This window comes from Caloenas nicobarica, chromosome 11 (genome assembly GCF_036013445.1).
Source record: "Caloenas nicobarica isolate bCalNic1 chromosome 11, bCalNic1.hap1, whole genome shotgun sequence".
Classification (NCBI taxonomy): Eukaryota; Metazoa; Chordata; class Aves; order Columbiformes; family Columbidae; genus Caloenas; species Caloenas nicobarica.
The window spans coordinates 21,434,323-21,457,508 of NC_088255.1; the positions used below are offsets into that span (position 1 = coordinate 21,434,323).

The window sequence follows — 23,186 nt, forward strand, 5'->3', positions numbered from 1 at the left end:
TCCAGAGGTATCTGCTGTTGTTTGCTTTAGGGACAGGATTCTGGGCTGGCTGGATCTGTCCCGTGATCTAGTGTGGCCTTTCTGGTGTTCTTGCGTCCTTGCTGTAATTCAGCTGCAAACCAAGAGCTCCTTGCTGTGGGGAGATGAAGGAGAATGTGTCATGGAGCCTCCTGGGTATTTCTTAACCATTAAGTTGTCAAAAGATCACAGCACTAAAGCAATAACAGCATTTTTGGAAAATTCATTTCCAAGTAAGTTAAACTTTCTGAACTTCTTTGGCCGTCTATATGTGGAAGAACCAAAATACTCCTAAATATTTTTATTGTATTTTATTTACTGCTAGACACTTTTATTTTCTCCTTGGAAAGTAGAGTACCACAGTGCCTACCTTTCCTGTATTTATTCTCTCTAACGTTATGTGTTTGGAAATATTAAGGTCACATTCTTAAAATATTTATTAAGGAATGGGAAAGCCGCTTACTTCAAATTCAGGACATAATTGATGAATGGCTGAAGGTGCAAGCACAGTGGCTTTATTTGGAACCCATTTTTTCTTCGGAGGATATTATGCAACAGATGCAAGAAGAGGGGCGTCTCTTCCAGACTGTGGACAGGTTCTGGAGGGAAATCATGAAGTATTGTGCCAAAGACACAAAGGTAAGGAAAATATACAGAACTAAAAGTAAACAGCAGCTGCTTCTTTTTTTTTTTTTCTGTCAATGCTTTTGTTTTCAGAATATACACAATGAACTACTACATCAGTTGCTTTGACTTTCTAGGAACAAAGCTGTGTTGTACATTAGTTGAATAACTTCTGTTGTTTGAAGTATCTTATTTATAACTTACAGGTTGCATGTGTTTGTTGTTGCAGGTTCTTGTTGCAACTGCCTTTACAGGGTTATTGGAGAAGCTTCAGAACTGTAATGAACTTCTTGACAAAATCATGAAAGGGCTTAATGCTTATCTTGAGAAAAAACGTCTCTTCTTTACCCGGTATGAGCAGTTTTGACTATTTAAAAACCAAAGATTCTGAGTAGGATTTTTTGGTTGTGAATAAGGTCAGCCATTAAAGTAGCATGATAATATGGCTGGCTTTTTTTTTTCCTAATTCTTTTTAGGTTCTTTTTCTTGTCTAATGACGAAATGTTGGAAATCCTGTCGGAGACTAAGGATCCTCTCAGAGTTCAGCCTCACTTGAAGAAGTGTTTTGAAGGCATTGCTAAGCTACAATTCCTTCCCAATCTCGATATTAAAGCAATGTATAGTTCCGAAGGCGAGTGTGTGGAGCTGATTTCAACCATTTCTACCTCTGAAGCTCGAGGTGCAGTGGAGAAGTGGTTAATTCAAGTAGAAGATATTATGCTGAAGAGTATACGTGATGTTATTGCTAGGTCAAGAATGGTAGGGGTTTTGTAATAATTTAATAACTGTGGCACAGATAGATCTTTATTTTAAGGCTGTTGGCTTCCTAAAATTCTTCCTGTACACAAGAGTTGATGAAGTTATAGGGCAAAGACCAAGTTAACATGATTTGTATTTATAGGCCGGTGAGATAAGTAAGAGTTCTTAGTTTGAATAAGAATCAAGTCATTTTACTGTAATACTGGATATAAATTTTAAAAGCTTGGCAGCAATACTGTGTTTATAGAATATAACACCTGATGTAAATAAATTATTCAAGTTTTTTTATTTAATTACAAATTAGAAATACAACACTTGTAATATGGTTGATTCTTCCTGAAAGGAAATCATTAGCCAGAAAATGTTTATTTGTATGAAGTTAGCAAGTTGTGAATATTTACATAATATGGAAAGATAATTTCAAGAATCTATGAAATAATTTGCTAGCCCATCACAAATCTGAGGGGAAAAGAGCATTTAGAAGTTAGTTTGGACTTTGAAAATAGTATTTTTTTAGGGAAGAATATGAATAGGATCACATGATATGCTTCTGTATTATACTATGATACATATGCACTGACACTGTATTTATATACTGCATTTAACTCTTTGAGGCATATCTAGAGACTGAGAGAAAAAAATGGGTTGTGGAGTGGCCTGGACAAGTAGTTTTGTGTGTCTCTCAAATGTTCTGGACAAGTGAGGTACATGAAGTTCTTCGCAATGGACCAGAGGTACTATGTAATGCATAATCTTTTCAAAAAACTCTTTATTCTTTTTTCACTTCAGCTAATGTATTTTGCTTAATCATTTTTTCTACAATCAAAATAAAATCTGAATAAAGATCAGTGTATGAGTTTGATATACATGAATTTATGTATGGTGATTTTTACCTTTGATTCAGGTACTTCAGTGTTCTTGTTTAGAGGAAGCATAGATTTAAATGTAGCTTTGCAACATAAATGCATAACTGTGAATGAGACAAGTTGATGCAAAAACATGACTATGTAAGAGAATGGCTTAATAAGCAATCTCCATTAAGATATTTAGTCAACATGGAGAAGTCTGGAACACTTAAAACTGTCATATAATCAGTTTCATAATTACCCTTTTGCTCCTAGAGTTTGCAGGATTATTATGATAAACTTCAGCTTCAACTTAATGAGATTGTAGAGCTGGTGAGAGGAAAACTGTCAAAGCAAACAAGGACTACGCTGGGTGCCTTAGTTACTATTGATGTTCATGCTAGAGACGTCATCATGGAAATGATTGAAAGTGGTAATTATCTTTTAAAACATTTTTCTTCGTGTCTTAATAAATAGCTAATTAAAAATAGTTAACCAATCTGATTTTGCTCTATTAAGATAGGTATGTGAGTATTTGGATGTGAGCATGGACATCAATAATTTCCAAGCCGTTTTAAATTTAAACCTGGTAGAAAGTCCAGTTATCTAAAACATCTCTTATGCTTGCTTTCAATTCTGTGTTTATCAGGCGTGCAGAGAGAAACAGACTTTCAGTGGCTTGCACAACTACGGTATTATTGGCAATTCGATAACGTTCGTGTCTGCATCATTAATTGCAATGTGAAATATGCCTATGAATACCTCGGGAACTCCCCACGCCTTGTCATCACTCCTCTTACAGACCGGTGTTACCGCACCTTGGTAAGATCTTCCACCAGTGCTACTAAATACTGTATTTACTGTAGTACAGTATTTCTTACAGCCATACTTTTAGGGCTTGCAGTTGCTGTCAGATTCTGTTATTTCTGTTAAAGTGTGGTTTTCAAAGCCTGTAATTTTATAGAATATTGAACATGAAACTGACTTATAACAACAAATCTGGACAGCCCACCAACATGACTGGAACATTAGTGGATGGTTCTGTTGTGCAATTTAATTTAGTCTTTTAATTCAGAATAATTTCATATGAATGAAATACTAATAATTTCCATAACTATTCGTGTTTTTTAGATTGGAGCCTTTTATTTAAACCTTGGTGGTGCCCCAGAGGGTCCAGCAGGAACAGGTAAAACAGAGACCACCAAAGATTTGGCTAAAGCTCTTGCTGTTCAGTGTGTTGTCTTCAACTGCTCTGATGGTCTTGATTACCTGGCAATGGGAAAGGTAAATAGAAAACAAATAGTAGGCTTTGTATTTTAATTTTTAGGATGAAAATTGTAGGATGCCGACTTTGCAGAGACACTTATTTAAGTGTGTCACCTGTGATCTGCTACTCTTGAACACTTTATACTGGTCTCTATATGTTGAATTTTCTGTGCTTTACAAAATGCTATTAAGTCACTAATTAAAACATGTAAAGAAATGAGTTCACAGAATCAGGATCGTCTGATTTAGCTTTCTCTAGAACCAAGCAAAGGCTTTGTTCTTCAGTACATCACTGATCTTTGCTCTAAACAGGCTTAGATATTGTTATCATCATTGTATCTTTCACGTAATTAAACTTCCACCATGATACTCTTAGTTTCTTTTGCATCTCCTAAGATTCTGTTAGTTGATATTATTGCTGTCTTTCTTTTGCAGTTTTTCAAGGGTTTGGCTTCCTCAGGTGCATGGGCGTGTTTTGATGAATTCAATCGCATTGAACTGGAAGTACTGTCTGTTGTGGCCCAGCAGATCCTCTGCATCCAGAGAGCCATACAGTTAAAGTTAGAAACCTTTGTTTTCGAAGGAACTGAACTGAAGCTTAACCCCAATTGTTTTGTAGCTATTACTATGAATCCAGGTTACGCAGGACGTTCTGAACTTCCAGATAATCTGAAGGTAAAATAATAAAACACATACTCCTCTTTAAGAATGAATTAAAAAAAAAAATCGAGGGACACATGTATTGGTGTTATTAATTCAGACTGTACCACCTGGAATGTAAACATATACTTGTTATGTGATTTACATATACTAAGCCTCTTTTTTTTTTTTTTATTGGCTCCCAAATGTTCTGTAGGCCACTGCTTTCCAGTGTAACTGTTTTAAATGATCCACAGCTTACTAATCACATTAAGCAGTACTTCATTTAAAATGCTTTTACTATTTTCAGTTAGAAATGCTGTGATGGGATGAATACTAATCCATCACCTGCAAAAGTTCTGAATTACTTTCCATTCCTCAATTAATGATTTAAAGATATTTCGTTGGGTATGTATTTCAGGTTCTTTTCCGAACAGTAGCCATGATGGTCCCCAACTATGCTCTGATAGCAGAAATTTCCCTCTATTCCTATGGATTTTTGAATGCGAAGTCACTGTCAGTGAAGATAGTCATGACCTACAGGCTTTGTTCAGAACAGCTTTCCTCTCAGTATCACTATGACTACGGTATGCGAGCAGTTAAAGCTGTGCTGGTGGCTGCTGGGAATCTCAAATTGAAATTTCCCACGGAAGACGAGGATATCCTGGTGAGTTTCTGAGGCAATAATACGTAGTTCTGAGTTCTGAAGGCAGTTCTACTGCGTTTTGTCACATTGCTGATCGACACTTCATAGTTTCCCTGTTTGTGAAATGATGATAATAAAATACACGGTGCACTTTCCAGCGTTATGCTGATGATCACACAGTTGTGCTTAACTGCTTATCGAAGGCACTATTGAATTAATTAATCCTTATTGCATGTTAGGTTATTTTAATTGATGAACAGTTTATTCTGTGTTTTTAGTAAGAACAATTAAATGTATATTTGTTTCCTCTAGCTTCTTAGATCAATTAAGGATGTGAACGAGCCCAAATTCTTGGCACACGATATCCCTCTGTTCATGGGTATAACTAGTGATTTATTTCCTGGAGTCACGCTCCCTGAGGCAGACTACAGTGTAAGTACACTTGGAACTTTTCCTCGGCTTTCTCATTTTGGGTTGTTTTGTGGTGTTCTGTTTGTAACCGAGTGTAATGAATACAATAATTTGAAAGTTATTGCAAGATAAGGAAAAATACTGCATGATTGCAATGAAAACAAGTACAAAAGAAAATTCTATTCTGAGTACAATCTACATTTGAGTTTCCTTATATCCAGAAGGGTTGTGTAAGGCATCCTAGAGGTTCGAAATTGATCTATAGATTTTCCAAATTTTAGGGTCTTTGGCTGATTACTTTCCTAATTTTTGGACATGAATGAAATTAAGCTTTGTGTTTGTATTTTCTTTTGCTCATAGCAACAATTAAAGCATAGCTCCTCTGTAAGAAGAGGGCTGGGAAGAAGATGAGGATGTTGGAAAAGACAACGTGGATTAACTTTTAAAAATTTTCCAGTAAATACTAGAGCCTTGTTAAAAGTGTATTGTTCCAAAGCACACGGTTGGTTTCCTGATGGATGTCTTCTCCTCAAGATAAAGGAGTGATTTCCCCCCCCACCCCCCAGGGATGCTGCTATATTCTGATTAATAGTATTTCTGTTATTAAATTAATTAATTTGAAACCCTTATTGATGAGCATAAACTGTTCGACTGTAATCCAGGACAATAATTTGAATTGTAGCAAGATCAGATTATGCTCTGTTTTGATTTTAGGATTTTCTGGAGTGTGCCAATGAATGTTGCATTCGACATAACGTCCAACCTGTACAAGTTTTTTTAGAGAAAATGATACAGACATATGAAATGATGATTGTTAGACATGGGTAAGATTCTCATTACTGTTTCACAAGCAGTATTTGTTGTCATTTTGACTTGTACCATAATGGTTATATCAAGTATAAAAGGTCTTAAGGGTGGCAAAATGTTTCTATTTGTATTGGAGCAGTTAATTACCAATACTATTTTTTCATGAACCAAAATTTTTGAGAATGAATGAATTCTTGAGGATGTCTGGGAAATTAAACTACTCTTGATATTGGAAGTAGCCTCACCTGTGTGATGGCTTAGGTGCAGGTATCAGGATGGTGAAGACCTAAGACTGTAAATGTTTGTCTATATTAAAATATTAATTATCAGATCTCTGCCATTTCATTCTCAGCTTTTATTACTCAATAGCAACTGTGTGGAGAAAATATATACAATGTGACATTAGCCAGGTGATTGTTAATATCCAGCTCATTAATTAGTCTTTTCAGTGTGACGTTGTTATAGTCACATCCCTCTGCTGGGTGACCAAAAAAGTTATTTTGAAACATGGGCGAAGATAGTTTGATTTTGTGTGTGTGTGTAGTTTATGTTTGTACTGTTTGTCGTCTTCAGAACTTTGTTACAAACTCTGTCTAGACTGAAAGGAAACTAGAAAGTAATCCTTAACTCAGCAAATAAATGAACTAGTGTGGTGGTAAATCTGTGTTTTAGAGGACAACTTGCACACAGTAGCTGTGCAGTCCGGTTTGCGTGTGCAAATAAACTGATTTTGCCTAAATGAAAGTTTGTATATACGAACCGGATTTACTTGCTCCTCTTTTTGAACATTAGGTGACAATTAGTTTTAAGCATATGGATGATGCTGTTGGCCTTCATGTGGTCTGCAAAAGTCTAAATTGCAAGAAAAAATTATTAATAGCTTGGGGGGGTTTTGTCCATCTAACAGGTTTATGCTGGTAGGGGAATCTTTTTCTGGGAAGACCACCATTCTACGGGTGTTGGCAGACACACTGTCTCTTATGAAAGAACGTGGTTATGGCGAAGAAGAAAAAGTCATTTTTAGAACTGTGAATCCAAAATCAATCACCATGGGTCAACTTTTTGGGCAGTTTGATTTGGTATCCCATGAGGTAATGTATGTTTTAAAAGCAGTGTAGAGTAGTTGCCCATCTTTGTATGTTTCTTCCTCTCTCACCTGCTGTGGCTTTATGGGGTTTGTGCAAGTGCACCTGTGTAAGTTTGTTCTGACTTCAGCTTAATTCACAGTGTCATTCCACAGTTGTTCTCAGGGGCAGGAAAGGCAGTTTTAAGGCTCCTGCTTCTGGTTCCTGAGTCCCAATTCCAGACGGCATTTCTTCTGTTCCCTGGATTACAGACAGTGTTTATAGGGCTGCGTTAGAAATTAAATTACTGGTTTGATGTTAAGAAAAAGGAAGCAAACATACCAGTATGGGTTCAAGACTAGGAGCTAATAATACTGTCTTTTTTTTGCCTTGTAGTATTTCTAGTGCTTTCTTTTTTTTTTTTCTTTTTTTTTTTCCCCTTTTCCTGTATATGTGAGACCTCCATTACTCTGGATAGTATACCATTGAATTCATAATTTTATTATTTTAAAGACAGACACGAACACAATTGTACTTTTTATTTTAACTAATACTTTTATGGCTTGTTTTAAATTAGTATATAAATATGCAGTACCAAATGTATATACAGTTATGTAGGTTTAAGTATGCAAAAAAAAGCAATACTATTCCAATCATCATTGTCCAAATGTAGCTGCATCTATGTTAGGAAATCATACCAAACTGAACTGCATTCGTTTCTCTGTCTATTCCTAACCAACATAGTCACAATAATGCAAAAGCTATAGAGAAAACGTGAAACTTAGTTTTGGAGAAGAAACAATATGAAGTGAATGTGAAGCAGTGAAACCCAATGTGACTCTGGTCACGGAGAAACGGATGCAAGACAGAGCAGAAGTTTATGTAAATTGAATTGCTGGTCTTACAATATTTTTTAAAGTGAAAAAACCACTCTTTTAAAACGTGCCAATGTTGCATGACCCTCAGTGAAATTGCAAAGTTATGTTCTCTCTGCAGAAGAAGAGAAGAATAACTAAAAGAAAGGGATAATGAGAAGGAGGTGAAACGTTTTCCTGTTACTTGCAGTTTGAATTGATCTGTGTTTACTGTCTTACTTCTCATCCCTGACTTCTCCCGCTCTAGTGGACAGACGGTATAGTTGCCAATACTTTCAGAGAATTTGCGTTAGCTGAGACTCCAGAACGCAAGTGGGTTATCTTTGATGGCCCGATTGATACTCTGTGGATAGAAAGCATGAACACGGTTCTGGATGACAACAAAAAGGTATCAGTCAGTGGAAATAAATGCCTAAATAAAATAAGTTTAAATTTTGAAAATATTCTTCTACATAGAAAACAACAAATGCAAACCAGTGCATATAAAATATAAAAATTAGAGATGACATTATAAATTCTGGATGGTAGTGTACCAAAATACTCCACCTGGACTTTTATTTTAATAAGCAGGAATGGTGGGTCTCCAGCCGCAATGTTCAGTATAACAACAGCAGCAGCAGCAGTTCTCCTTTCTCCTTGCTGCTTGCTGTCTTTGTCCTGTTGTACACAAGGTTGATAGTTCTCTGTTATGAACCTACTGGTAGGATAATGGGGAGTACTATGGTTTAAGTGAGGAATTCAGCTAAAGCTTGAAAAAAATAATAATTGCTCCAAGTGATTAAAGCACATTTTATGTGGTTGAGCTTGCCTTAGGTTATACATGATTTGCTGATTTTCATATAGGACTCTCCTAATTTACAACTATGTATTTTTTTTTTCTAATCTTGCTTGTAATTTTTTTTTTTTTTAATTATTAAAGCTTTGTTTGATGAGTGGAGAAATCATCCAAATGTCTCCTCAGATGAGTCTTATTTTTGAAACAATGGATCTGTCCCAGGCATCAGTAAGTCTTGTATTTCATGAAAATATAAACCAAAGTCCAATACATTAAATTTATAATAAAGTGAGTTTACCATTTTTCCTTAGCCTGCTACAGTCAGTCGTTGTGGCATGATTTTTTTGGAGCCTTCTCAACTGGGCTGGAGGCCACTTGTTACCTCTTGGTTGAATAAACTGCCTGAACCTCTTAACTTAAAGGAACATCAAGATCTTCTGCAGGGACTTTTTGATTGGTTAATACCACCAGCATTAACACTCCGGCAGAAAGAGTGCAAGGTATTGTTTGCCATTTTTTCCGGCAGCAGTTAGGTGGCCGCGTCCATTCCGTTACCCTTGGTAGGGAGGGACTGTTCTCTTCTGACAAGTACAATTAGAATGAATATGCAGCCGCCTCCTGTTGTTTTGAGAAGGGCAACTCTTGGGTCCAGCTTGGAAAGTTAAAATGAGAATGTTAGGTAAGACTTGTAAGTTGATCATAGTTTTCACCTTGTTCTTTTCAGAAGTAAAGCATTTAAAGCACTGAGTGGAAAGTATGCCCAAGAGAACTTTGTACATATATTTTTTTTCTTTAAAGGTGTCATGACTAGAAAAGTACTTTTTAAATGTTAGGGAAAATATACATGTAGTTCCTTGCAAACTGTGTGTGATTCAGTGCTTAGGCACTTATTGCTGTAGTTACTTCCGTAGAGATTTTGGTTTTAAGATGTATGATTGTAGTGGTCACAGGGTAGCCGTGAACAGGGTTAACAAGATAAATGTCTTGACGTTTCGAGGATAGAAGAGGGCAAATGATCTTTTGAATAAAAGTCAGTGGAAACCTCGCCTTCAAATACTTGTTCAGAATTAGCTAATTATCTAATTATTTTAGTATTTTAACTCCAAAAGATAAACTAACTGAACATGTGAAATATAATAACCATCCTTTTGTATCTCGTAGGAACTGGTACCTACAAGCAATACCAATGTTGTAGTAGCTCTTACACGGCTTTTTGAAATGATCCTTTGTCCAACTGTGCAAGAAGATCCCACCAACAGAAACATCTCTACATGGATTATGGTTGGTGTTTTTAGCGTGTGACGTAAGGCTTTAGTCAGTGGCCTTGTTGTCATCTATCTGTATCCTTGAGCGAAGTTTGTTTGCTCTGTCTTTAATCAAATTTCTAAATCTCTTTAGCACAGGGCTATTCAAGGGTAACTTTTAACGTCTATCTACTTAACAGTATTTTTCAGAATTGTTTGTTAATCAGACTCTACAAGGTTCACATAATATGTTGATTGTTTAGACAGTTGTCCATCTTTTTACCCTTGCAGGGTTGCTTTGCTTTTGCCACAATCTGGTCTGTTGGTGGAACTTGTGATGGTGACAGCAGAATAATTTTCGATAATTTCTTGAGAGAAACTTTGGTTGGGAAATCTAAAACAAATCCTGTACCAGCAAGTGTGGGCAAATGGGAGTGTCCCTTTGAAGAGAAAGGCTTGATCTACGACTACATGTATGAGGTATGACCCATCGCTTCTGTGCTCCTGAAACCGATTCTTACAGGAATGGAAGGAAAAATACAACTAGATGGATATTTTAACTTCACAAAGCTTGCTGGATGTTGGAGAGTGTTGGTGTTGGATTAAATCCCACAGTGCATTTTTCATCTATTCTTCTTTTTTGAATACCAATGTGCTGACCACATTTTTTTTAAAACTACCAAGATGTACACATAAGTTTTATTTCTGATGTTGCCACATTATAATTATTCTGTAGCTAAAGCTAAGCTGACAGACCCAAATGTGATTTTGCATAGAGGAAAACGTGTGGACTGTCTAGAAGGAAAACAGAATATTGAACCTATAGGCAGTTTGCTTATGTTACAATTTTGTTTATAGTATCCATTAGAAATGTTAGATCAATATTACTCTTTTGAATTTTTGCATATGTTCTCTGTTGGTTTTTTGTATGTTTTTGTTTTGGCTGAACAAAATCTTTAAGAAAAGGAGTCTAAGCTTAGGTATGTACTTTAACACTTGCAAAATAGAGCAAACTAAATATATGAACTTCTGAAACATTTAAGATTAATTAAAATTCACTATTTTCATTTTTCAAAAGTGAAGTAGTGGACAAGACCCTCCATATATACAGAAATAACACCATTCTATTTTATATCTGTATTTCTTCCTAGCTGAAAGGCAAAGGATGTTGGGTTCATTGGAATAAATTGATTAAAAATATTAATTACAGTGATAAAAATGTGAAGATTCAAGATATTATAGTCCCAACTATGGATACAGTCCGATATACCTATTTGTTAGATCTGTTCATCACACATGGAAAGTAAGTTACTTCACTTCAGTGCAAATTTCAGAAATATTGGTTATAGGTAGAAATATCTCTTACTTCTTCCATTGACTTCATTGTTTTTATCAAGTCATCAAAGTGTATTTGGCCTGTTAAAAATAGACATTTACTACACGCAATACGATATGTTGCCTTAAAGTCTGCTTTTTTTTTTTAATGAAGCCTTATTATAATCCGGTTTTAGTATGCTTGTTCTGATGATGCTGTTACAACAGCTGAGAGACTTTTTGTACCTTCTTTCTTCTTTGGTAATGATTTTTTTTTTATTTGATTAGTCATATCAAAATAAGTTATGGTCAAAATTAGTTATGGTGAGATCATTTAAGAGAATGAAATATTAAACAGCCTCAGGTTAAATTTTAAGAATGAAAGTTTAATGAAGTTTAGACTACTGCAAGACCTATCAGGAGAAATCTGAGATTTTTGGACTAGATGATCTTTTGAGGTCCTTTCCAATCCCTAACATTCTGGGACTCCCATGTATGTCCAGATAAACTCCAAAGGCAGTGTAATGAGGGAATGAGAAATGTCTCTTTCTTTGTCCCCTTTGTCTGATTAGTGGGAGCAAACTATAATAAAATTATGAGAGGGTTATATGAATACATTAAAACATTTTAGTTAGTATTTTTTTTAGAGGCAGAACAAGCCGGGCAAGTTGGCAATTGCAAGAAGTTTGTTAGATTTCTGCAGTCTGTATGCTTTATTTCTTTCTTTGTGAAGGCCGCTGCTTCTCGTGGGACCAACAGGGACAGGGAAGTCTGCGTATGTCAAGGACAAGTTAATGAACAACTTGGAAAAGGAGCGCTACTTTCCCTTCTTCATTAATTTTTCAGCTCGAACCAGTGCCAATCAGACCCAGGTTAGCAGAACAGAGATTTTATGTTTCAAAAAATTAACATAAATAAATATTTAATCTATGTTTTGAATGTTCCTGTCTGCATTACAGAATATTATTATGGCCAGGCTGGACAAGAGGCGCAGAGGAGTCTTTGGCCCTCCAGTGGGAAAAAAGTGCATTATCTTTGTTGATGACATGAACATGCCCGCTCTGGAGAAGTACGGGGCACAGCCTCCCATAGAGCTGTTAAGACAGTTCTTTGACCTTGGATTTTGGTAATTATTTGAAATACAATTAAATTTGTTGTTGTTGTTGCTTGCATTTGCTGTTAAAATATTTATTCACTTGAATCTTATTTTCAAAACTTTAAAAACTTGCTTTCTAAAAGTTAAGATAGCTTTGGTTTATATAAAAAATTATTATTCAAAGTTGAAGCAACTTCTGTGTTGCTCTTTAAATGACTTTTCAATTTAGGAAATTGGTCATCAGATTTGGGTTTTTTAGAAGGTCTTATTGCTGAACTTCAGCATTATTTGTGTAAATAAATCATTCTTGTACACCTGGATTTTTTATGTCTCTTTTTTTTTCATTGTTTTTATTTTTCCAGTGCAGCCGTTTGTTCCTTTCCTTTCTCTTCCTCCTCAGAGTGAATTGGCAGGTTTATGCAATTTATGCAATTATATGAAACTTACTTTATTCGTTGCATGGGTTTTCAGTGTCATCCAAGGTTCTACTAGTCATCACTTTCTTTTTTTTTTTATTAACAGTATTTCAAAATATTTTTAAAAAATAACAGTGAAATCAGCTCTGGTAATAGGTGTGAAGAAAAATAAGCTGAAGGTCTTCCCAGCTTTTGAGGGTTTTGGCTCTGCTTAGGTTGGAAGATTGGAACAGGTGCTCTGAGGCTCCTCCCAGCCTGAATTCTTCTGTGATTTCAGGCATTTCTGAAGTATCTCTTGTTCTTGAATAGAGATAATATATCTTGCCACTTTACAGTTCTACTCATTTCAAAATTTTGCATCAGGTTTTTATGTAACCTAGTTTAAACAAATAATCTTTCATTGATGCCAGCACACGATGTGTTGAGATTAACTGGTGCATAGTTATAAGACTAGTTGTCTTGGGTTTTTGATTGGGTTTTATTTGTTTTTTAAAAATATAAAAGCAATATAAATAATATTATATATTACATACTATATTTATATTTTTAAGTACGTATGTTATGCATGCAGTGCATACTCTGTAATATAGATACATGTAAGCTGTAACAAATGTGTTATATCTGTAACTGTCTAAATGTCACATTGCAATTTATTTTAAAGGTATGATTTAAAGGACACATCTAAAATTAAACTTATTGATATACAGCTGCTTGCTGCTATGGGGCCTCCAGGCGGTGGGAGGAATCCTGTTTCTTCCCGATTTTTGCGACACTTCAACATTTGCACTATTAATTCCTTCAGTGATGAAACAATGCTCCGCATCTTCTCTACCATAGTAGCTTTCTACCTAAGGACTAATGAATTTTCTTCTGAGTACATGACAATTGGAAATCAAATTGTTACTGCTACGTTAGAGGTAAGAGGCAAATACCTTAATGGGAGTTTCCTTTAATTTGTTCAGTAAAGTTCCACTGGCTGTATAATAAATTAATTGGTGAAGCAGTGATCTTAGATATTTTGTTCTTTATTATTTTTAACAGCCTCATCCGCTTTGACAAAATTGTCTTAGTTTTATTGTTGCAGCAACCTTCTTATTCTAGGAAAATTGTCCTTGAATTTGCGTTAATGTGGGATCTGTGGTACCTGTTTGCATAATGTCACGGAGACTGGAATCTCTTTGGGGTCAGACAGGCTGGCACACACAAAGGCAAAATGAAAATATCAATTGCAACCCTTCCAAAATTCCTTCCCAGAGAGACTAAGAGTGAGGAAATCACCCTTTCCAATTTCTTCCTTCCCCTCCCAGTTTTTATGCTACTTGTGGACACATCACAGCAGACCAAGGGAGCCAATGAAGGGAGCAGTACGAGGGGTGTAGGAAGTCGAGAGATTTGAGGGGTATTCCTGGTCCTACAGCAGTTTTCTTTATGCTTGGAACAATTGCTTTTCCCATTTGCTAATTTAGGTTAGTAGTACATGTATGTTCCAAAACTGCATGAAACCCATGTGATATATTCAGAGGACTTTGAGATCTTCAAACGTTATTAAGATTTATTAGCTGTAAAATATTTTTCTAATAACATTTTAGAGGAAATTTAAGATTTATTATAATAACATAGGTGATGTTACTGTTTTGTTGATTTTGTTCTTTTTTTGTTGTTATTATCTTGAGGTGTATAAGGAAGCCATCAAAAATCTTTTGCCCACACCAGCCAAATCTCACTACACATTCAACCTGCGTGACTTTGCACGTGTGATCTGTGGCTGCTTGCTCATTAAGAAAGAGTCAGTCAAGAGCAAACACGTAATGATTCGGCTGTTTGTACATGAGGTATTTCGTGTCTTCTATGACTGTCTAGTGGAAGACAATGACAGAGCCTGGTTATTCAAGTTGCTGAAAGGTATTGTGAAAGAACATTTCAAAGAAGAGTTTGATTCAGTTTTTGAACACCTGACGCAAGGAAACACACCTGTGAGTAGAAAATTTTGTTACGAGTTAATTGCTTTCATTATAAATTTAAGACTAGAAAGTTGCTCAACCACAGGTGAAATTTTGGATCAAACGTGCCTGAAAATTTGAGTTGAATTTGGCAAAATAACTTATTTGAGGAATAAGAAAAAAAAGAAAAAGAGAAAAAAGTTTGGAAGGGTTCAACTATTGTATGTAGACATCATTTTCAAAAAATATTTAATTTAAAATGTGTGTAAACTTACTACTTCTCCATAAAATAATTTTGTATATCTGAAAGTGAAACAAAAACTTGTCTTATTCAATTAAAAAAAAATAGTGCAACATTTTTTCAGATTTACCCAAAAAAGCCTCAGTATTCTAATATGAAATTTAATTTACCAAGTGTAGGGTTCATTAAGCTCCTAGAAGTCTGCACATAGACATAAAGCATCTACTTAATCAGTAGGCAAGCAGAGCAACTTCTCAAAAAAATTCTGTCTTTTCTTGGAGATGCAGCAACACATACTGAATCTGTGGGCAATGGGAGATAAGAGACGTTCCCTTTTGAAATTTAGCCCGTGACTGAGTTACTGTGTGGTAAACAGCATTCTGTAATTGTTATGAAATGTTAGTATTTAAAATGTTGCATAATCACGTTGTATTCTATGCCGTGTCTTCCTTTTATCTGTTTTTCTTCCCCTGTCATTTCATTGACTTATAGAAGAAATAACTTTGTGGTCTAAGTTGTCCATTTCATAATATAATGAAAATTTGTAAGCATCCATCTGTATAAATTTGATGTAATCTGAAGGTCACTATTACGAGACTGTTAATGTCTATTTGAGCCAATTGTGTTCCAAGAACAAATTAAGAATAAGTTTAAGACAGGGAACAGAGAAGTTTGAGATTTGTTGTCTGTGAGTCAAAATATTTCAGTGCTTGTCCTTAAGTCTTGAGTATTTGTCTAAATTCTCTTTCATTTTCTAAAATTCCAATGAGGAATACATTCATTAAATATTAAATTTGACTTCATAATAATTTGAATATTTACCACAGGTAACGGAAGAAAACATGAGAAGTTTGGTTTTTGGTGACTACATGGTTCCAGAACTTGAGGGAGATGAAAGACTTTATGTTGAAGTTCCAAGCATTGAGGAGTTCGGCGGTGTTGTGGAGCAGTGTCTGGATGAATATAATCAAATGCACAAAACAAGAATGAACCTTGTAGTTTTCAGGTGCATATGATTTGTATTATTAAGAGTTTGAAGCAGTAGTTGATAATTCGGTTTATCCAATGTTGTGGGCTGTGTTTTTTGTATGTCTTCCCCACGTTATGCATCTACAGAAGTACTTGTGGTATTACACCTTTTTGGATAGAAGTGAACTGATTTTGTCTTATGCCTTTACTTTTTCTATCCAAAAGTAAATAATGAGATTTTCTCCTAAGGGGCTTTGAATATATTCTCTGGCTGTTAAAGAAACATTCTGCACCAAACCTGGCGGGTGCTCTGCTTCTGCTAGGCCTGGTACCATGAAGATGGGTGTTGGTTCTGCCTGCAGCCGCTGGACTTTGATTTCCCCAAGGCCGAGGACTGGAGGGCGGTGAGGTGCGGAGGGAGATGCAGCGCAGGGTAGCTGTCTGCGCGGGCTGTTGTGCAGCACAGCCAGGCTGCGCCTCAGGCCGTGTGTCCAGCCTGGTGCTGCAGCTCATCCTGAGACACCTGAGACTCTGCAGGCTGCTCTTGTCACCGTCTCTTGGCATCAGGCAGAGCTACATCTGAGACAGATCAGGAGGTCACGACTCCTCCTTCCTCCCTGTTGCTAGAGATAACTGCCTCTGCATATTTGCCAGCGTAACTTGGCACATAGGTGCTTCATGAAGGTGATTAGGGTTAGTTTAAACTCTTCTAATAGCAGTTTATTTTAGTCTAGGTCATTTTGACAAGCTGGATTTGTGAGTACCTGTGTGCAACTGCGCTGGGACTGTGAGCAGCTGGCAGCCTCTGCCCAGAGGCCAGTTCCCCAGTGTAGAAGCGATGTCTCAGTTGCCCAAGCGAACAGCAGCCAGAGAGCGTGTCTGACCGTAGCCTTAGAGTCCAACCTCATGGATAGCAGCTGGATTTGACTCCTTTATTTTTCTAACCAACTAAAGCAAACAATAATTAATCTGTTTTGAAATGCTTTAACCTTTTTTGGAGACACTTTTAACTGCTGCTCAGCTCACTTTAACTACTCCATGCCCTGTGCTTAAGCAGGTGATCTCCTGTAGACCTTGCTGCATTTTCTGAAATAAACTGTGCTTGTGTTATAACTAGATAGGAGTCCCAGTAATGTGCAGATGTTGCTTTCTGAAGGTGTTCCAATCTCCATTTCACATAGAAGTTACAAAACACTGTCAAAGGCAGAGGGAGGGGTTTGTTGGTAAAACCCATTTCTCCCCCCAGTTGTTCCTTTAAAAAATATTTAAGCTGTTATACTACAAGAAAGTTAAAACTGATAATACTACTATGATTACAAGTAGAGAATTTCTGTTGTTTGATACCTTTACCCATACAGTGCTCCTGGTCTTACCACTGCTGATTCCTTTTAGTAATTTGTAGTCATTTCTAATTTAGCTAAGTACTGATAATTTCATAATAGAAAAGTTGTGAGTTTTGTTTTATTTTGTGGTGCATACTCACTCCCTTTCTTCTTCCTCCTCACCCCCCACTCTGCTTTAAAAAAATTTGTTTTGAGATGCTACTTCTATACTTGTTTCACGGATTTATATAGGTGCACAAATGTGTATATATTTCTGCCGTTCTGGTAATCAGCACATTTCAAATATAGGTATATGTTGGAACATTTGTCTCGTATAAGCCGTATCCTGAAGCAGGCAGGGGGCAATGCTTTGCTGGTTGGAATGGGAGGAAGTGGACGTCAGTCTTTGACTCGTCTTGCAGCATTCATGTCAAAAATGTCTGTTTTTCAACCAGAGATTTCTAAGACCTATGGTACAAATGAGTGGAGAGAAGATCTGAAAGTGAGTATTAATAACCTGTCTGCATTTTGACTTAATTTAGGGGAAGGATGTTTTGGAATGTACAAACATTTTAACTGTCTTGCATTTTTAGAGTGTTCTGAAGAACGCAGGTGTAAAAGGCTTGAAAACTGTATTTATAATCACAGATACACAAATTAAAGAAGAAAGCTTTTTAGAAGATATTGACAGTGTCCTCAACAGTGGGGAGATACCCAATATTTTTGCAGCAGATGAAAAACAAGAAGTTTTGGAGGTATGTTTAGAAATTCTCTTTAACATCCCTTTTCAGCTATTTTGTCAGTTCTGTGTGAAGGGTGGCTTGGATATTTGCACTTAATTCTGTGACTTGTTATCAGACCTTGGATCAATCAGCCAGTTATTAGTAAACTTGTGCAGTAGCTTATACCTGCTGCTAGCTTTAATTCCGACCTGGCATTCTGTTCACAAACACACTAAGTTGTGCACTTAGGGAACTTTGCCAGGTATACAATAACACTATAGAATAACAAGATTAATAATTAATTAATTAATGTGGCTCTTCTACATTTTACAGTTTGTACAGACGTATTTAATTGATGTATACTAGAACTTGATAGCTATCCACAATATTCCAACTGGAGCAAAGTTGTTTTTTATTCATTTGAATCTACTTCATCAAAATATTTCCACTTTATTGCTACTAAACTCATTTTTGTCATTTATTTTAATTGTGCAATTATGTAAACATGCTTTTGTGGAAGAATAATTAGAGTTTTAGAGGCTTATAGTCAGTGTTTCATGGATTGTTAATTAATTGAGGATGACAAGACTTTTATGAAAGTTTTTGCTTTCAAATATAGAGGTTTCTTCTTGTTTTGAGATATTATTGGTTTTGGTAAACGAATGAATGGAATATATTTCAGTGTTTGAAACTTACATCTTCCTCTCCAATAGGTAAATACAGTGTATTCCAGTATGATATTAAAGCTAAAGTAAGTTAATGTCTTGAAATGTTGTTAAGGGAACTTATATGGTACTTAAAGCATACATAATGAGAAAAACATTGACTTTTGTGATAGTGGCTTTTTTGTAATGAGAGTAGTAATGTGCCTGGTCTGTTTGGTTTTACCCTATGTGTTATTCTTAAGGCTGTTTCTGCAGCAGTTCAGGCTGGCAATAAAAATGAAGAACTCAGTCCCTTGGCCTTGTATACGCTTTTTGTGAACAACTGCAGAGAAAATCTCCATGTTGTAGTAGCGTTCAGCCCAATTGGAGATGCTTTCCGCAATCGTCTGAGGCAGTTTCCCTCACTCATCAACTGCTGTACTATTGATTGGTTCCAGGTATGTGAAAATATTTATGTTGTTTCCTCAGCAAACTACTTCAGTTTTCTAACAGTCTCTATTTTCATGTCCCGTTAGATTTCCTCTTGTCTTCTGTACGGGAGTGCTTCAGGTTTTTCAAAATTTTAAAATAGGCATTTCTTGTAGCATTTTGGAAGCTCTTTGGTGTGTGATTTGGTGTGTGTGGGCAGTGACCTCGCTGCCTGGTCTGACCCTTATACCAGGTCATTGTTCCTGAGACACAGCTGGGACTAGTGTGTCTCATTCTGGTGTTTTGAATGGTAAAAATTGGTTTTAAAGTAAGGAGACTGCTAACAGCTGAATTCTACAAATGCTTCTCTCCTCCCCTCTCCTGCAGCCGTGGCCTGACGATGCCCTTGAACGTGTGGCTCATAAGTTCTTGGAGACACTCGAGCTCACAGACAGTGAGCGTCAGGAAGTTGTGCCCATCTGTAAATATTTTCATACTTCGGTTTTGTCACTCTCTGCAAGGTCAGTCTGTTTCTTTTGAAAACAGCTCATTAATTTATAGAAATATTAAGAGGGAAAAGATTATACTGTTGAAAGTAGTAAAATGAGCAACAAAGAACTCAGAAGTTGAATTTTTAGAAGAAAAACCAAAATAGTAGGTGATTGAGCTTCGCTACTACTAATTTCTGTCTTAAAAGTTAATATATACTATCTGCCTGCATAAAAATATTACATAAAATTGTCAAAATTGTTTATTCCTCTTATTTGTCAAAGTTACAATACTTTGCTAACACCAGTTAAACTAAAGCAAACAAACAAAACTTAAACGTACTCATTTTTTTAATAGGTTCTTACAAAGTCTGGGACGCCATAATTATGTTACTCCTACTTCTTATCTTGAGCTTATTGCTGCATTTCGGCAACTTCTTACTCAGAAAAGAGATGCTGTAATGAAAGCCAAGAAGAAATATGTGAATGGACTAGATAAACTAGCTTTTGCTGAATCACAGGTGAGTTAGGACAAAAATGGAACTGAAAATACAAAATGTTTAACAAAAGCAGGTCTTTTCCTAGAGAAGTCAGTCAAAAGCATTGCCTCATTTTATTTAGCTCGATCTTCAACAATAAAACTGTAAGAAATGTCTTTTGGCTTTTTTTTCCTACAGTCATAGCAGTTGTGCTAGAGGCCACAGACCTCTAAGCACATAGTGCCTGAGCAGTATATGAAGATATCTTCGCTTTCCTAAGCGGTCAACAGGTCACTATAAGTGAATGTAGTTTTTGAATTAGGGATCGTGCATGCGAGATAAAAATAAGTCTCTGAAGTGTTTTGATTTGAAACTGAACATTATTTCCTTCTATCAATAAATGAGTCACTAGGTGAAATCTAGATCATACAGAAATTGTTGGAAATGGTACTTGGCTCATCTGAATATACATATGGATTGCATACATATAGGTTGCCGAGATGAAACAAGAACTAGTTGAGCTGCAGCCCAAACTGGAAGAGGCCAAATTGGATAACGCAGCCATGATGAAGGTAGAGTTATACAGCTTTGTGGGGCTTGGTGTAAGCATGTGTATACTTGGGATCCGTAATTTCACCTTAGCGCTAATTAGCTTTGAGTGAGGAATCTCAGTCGTACAATGTACTGTAGTATCTCAGCTGGTTGTAGACAGGTTCTAAAGAATCTGCCTGTAAAATGCTGGCGATATGTGACTTTCAGAAAATAGGAGTTGTGTTCGGGTTTTTGAGGTCGCTTCTTGTTTACTGGGGTTTGCAGTACTGTGCAACTTGTCACTATTTATGCTTATGTCCTTAGAAGTGGAAGAAAATGATATTCTTTCTGTAAGATACAGACTCTGGATATGTAATACTGGCCTAAGCTCCATGCTGAAGAATGTTAGAGGAACTTTCATGCTAATAGTGGTTAGACTGGGTTTGTCGGATCATTCACAAACTTTGCAAAAATCCCAAATAGTTCCTCAGCATACAAAAGAAATAGGAAGGATTTTGTACAGCCTGTCTTTGCATGCACAGGAATTAAACACTTGATTTTTAAAAGAATCCTAAATGGGATTAACTTCATAGACATTTAGTGGGATTTAGGAACCAGTGTTTTAGGTGTTTATGAAAATTGTGACTGGTGAAAATGCACTTATGTAGTATGTTACTTCTGCATCACGTAAGAAACAGGATTTGATTGATGTTTCTATGCACTTGCTTCTGATTTGTAGGTGTTTTTACGGATACAGTGCTATCTCTTCTACCCACTCTTACAAACCTCTAAGAACACTAGATGTCCCTTCTGTAGAACTGCAGAGGCAGTACTTGGATGAAGGCTTGACTCATCACTGGAAAGAAAATAAATTTCAGTAGTCAATGTCATTGACTATGAAGCTGTGAAAACACTATAAAAGCTACTAATTTTTTAGTTACAGCCTGATGCACAAATGAAGAGTTTTTTGACTCCTAAACTTCAAACATATTTTAAATAGCTTTTATTGACAGTAATCTCATTTCATGCAGCTGACCTACTGTTAAAGCTCCGTGATGATGTTGCATTTTGCTAAGAAACAAATTATTCCCTTAAAATAAATTGGAAATATATTAAAATATTTGAATACTTCCATTTTCTCTTTATATTTTACGGTATTCCATAAATGCTATACTTAGTTGTTTCAGTTTATTTGATCACTCACTGCTCAATAGGAAGCTCACTTGCGTTTTTCTTTAGACTATAGAAAGAGAGTCTGCGGAAGTAGAAGAAAAAAGAAAAACTGTAAAAGTAGATGAAGAATTTGCTACAGAAAAAGCTGAAGCCGCTCAGGCATTGAAAAATGAATGTGAGAGTGACCTGGCAGAGGCGATCCCAGCCCTGGAGGCTGCACTTGAAGCTCTTGACACTTTGAAGGCAAGCAACACTTTTCATTATCTGAAAGATTTATTTAACGTGATAAAACTTTTCCATTTATTTGGGAAGGAATGCACTAAGATGAAAATAATTTGGAAAGCGTTAAATTCCCTCGGCTTTGGCAAAGCAGAGGACCTATACAGTCTCTGTTCCGTATATTTCCTCTTCATGTACTCTGAATACCAAGGAGGGCTGAGGCCGAGAGGTGTGCGTTTAAAAAGTTGGGTATTTGCAAACAAGTCCACTTGTGGGAAAAATAACCAAACCCTGAGGTTACCGGCAGTGGTATCAGCTGAATTTCCTCTTTCAGCTAAGTTAACGGTGACTGCCAGTGTGTAACGGCATATATTTATGTCTAAGAATTGTCCGGATCTCTGGTTTAAAGGCTTTGTCCTTGTCATGACTCAGACGTGATGTGAAAGCAGCGTTGTTGAGAAAGCCCTCCAGGAATTTAGTATAGTAGGAGTTATGAAGTATACGAGGTGTCTTGGATGACACTTATGGAAGTGTATCATAAATATTCTGACCTGCACTTTTAAATCAGAATTTTAATTTATCATTAGTTTACAGTTACTAGCATTTATTTCATTTTTATTTCCCTGCAAAGGATCCATTGATAGATTCTGTTAATTCTTACTAACACTGTCCTTTCTAAAAGTCCTCTATAATTATGTTGATGTGTAATTGTGTTATAATTCCCCTTTTTTCTGTTAGTTCATTTATCTTAGTGGTGAGAAAGGCATAACCTTTGCCATAATTTTTTTTTTTTTTTTTTTTAGCCTTCTGATATATCAATTGTCAAATCAATGAAAAATCCTCCATCTGGTGTCAAACTTGTCATGGCTGCTGTCTGTGTCATGAAAGACATCAAGCCTGAAAAAGTTGCAGATCCTACAAAAATTGGCACCAAGGTAAAACCACAGACAATAGTTTAAAATAAAAGTGTAATTCATATTCTTCTCAACGCAGAACACTTGTTCAATAAACGAGATCACCTAAGGTGCACTCAAGTAGGCAAGTACCTACAGCCTCCAGCCACTATTTTACTAAAAACTTCCAGAATTCCAAATTTTCGTAATGTGCTAAGAGAACACACTGAATTTGCTTGACTTGTATGTAGATAATATGTAACTCTTCCCTGAGACACTGTTCAGTTCTTGGCTTTAGTGGTGGTTTGGGGGAAATGTTTGATCTGGTAGAGTTTTT

The 23,186-nt window shown here is 36.2% G+C and overlaps 1 protein-coding gene across 1 annotated transcript in view; it reads left to right on the forward strand.

The window, feature by feature from the left end:
• The window catches only part of DNAH12 (dynein axonemal heavy chain 12), a 59,953-nt gene that overhangs the window by 19,900 nt on the left and 16,867 nt on the right, over window positions 1-23,186 (forward strand). Inside the window, exons 20-50 of the mRNA XM_065642957.1 lie at window positions 463-657; window positions 872-993; window positions 1,119-1,401; window positions 2,016-2,135; window positions 2,523-2,679; window positions 2,896-3,068; window positions 3,378-3,530; window positions 3,948-4,187; window positions 4,573-4,818; window positions 5,110-5,229; window positions 5,923-6,032; window positions 6,923-7,106; window positions 8,202-8,342; window positions 8,874-8,957; window positions 9,041-9,229; window positions 9,891-10,010; window positions 10,265-10,453; window positions 11,125-11,276; window positions 12,021-12,159; window positions 12,247-12,413; window positions 13,461-13,716; window positions 14,473-14,772; window positions 15,808-15,986; window positions 17,581-17,773; window positions 17,865-18,026; window positions 18,901-19,095; window positions 19,454-19,587; window positions 19,913-20,075; window positions 20,525-20,605; window positions 21,804-21,980; window positions 22,760-22,891. Of these exons, the coding sequence (XP_065499029.1) occupies window positions 463-657; window positions 872-993; window positions 1,119-1,401; window positions 2,016-2,135; window positions 2,523-2,679; window positions 2,896-3,068; window positions 3,378-3,530; window positions 3,948-4,187; window positions 4,573-4,818; window positions 5,110-5,229; window positions 5,923-6,032; window positions 6,923-7,106; window positions 8,202-8,342; window positions 8,874-8,957; window positions 9,041-9,229; window positions 9,891-10,010; window positions 10,265-10,453; window positions 11,125-11,276; window positions 12,021-12,159; window positions 12,247-12,413; window positions 13,461-13,716; window positions 14,473-14,772; window positions 15,808-15,986; window positions 17,581-17,773; window positions 17,865-18,026; window positions 18,901-19,095; window positions 19,454-19,587; window positions 19,913-20,075; window positions 20,525-20,605; window positions 21,804-21,980; window positions 22,760-22,891 (5,256 nt within the window). The remainder of the gene's footprint in view (window positions 1-462; window positions 658-871; window positions 994-1,118; window positions 1,402-2,015; window positions 2,136-2,522; window positions 2,680-2,895; window positions 3,069-3,377; window positions 3,531-3,947; window positions 4,188-4,572; window positions 4,819-5,109; window positions 5,230-5,922; window positions 6,033-6,922; window positions 7,107-8,201; window positions 8,343-8,873; window positions 8,958-9,040; window positions 9,230-9,890; window positions 10,011-10,264; window positions 10,454-11,124; window positions 11,277-12,020; window positions 12,160-12,246; window positions 12,414-13,460; window positions 13,717-14,472; window positions 14,773-15,807; window positions 15,987-17,580; window positions 17,774-17,864; window positions 18,027-18,900; window positions 19,096-19,453; window positions 19,588-19,912; window positions 20,076-20,524; window positions 20,606-21,803; window positions 21,981-22,759; window positions 22,892-23,186) is intronic.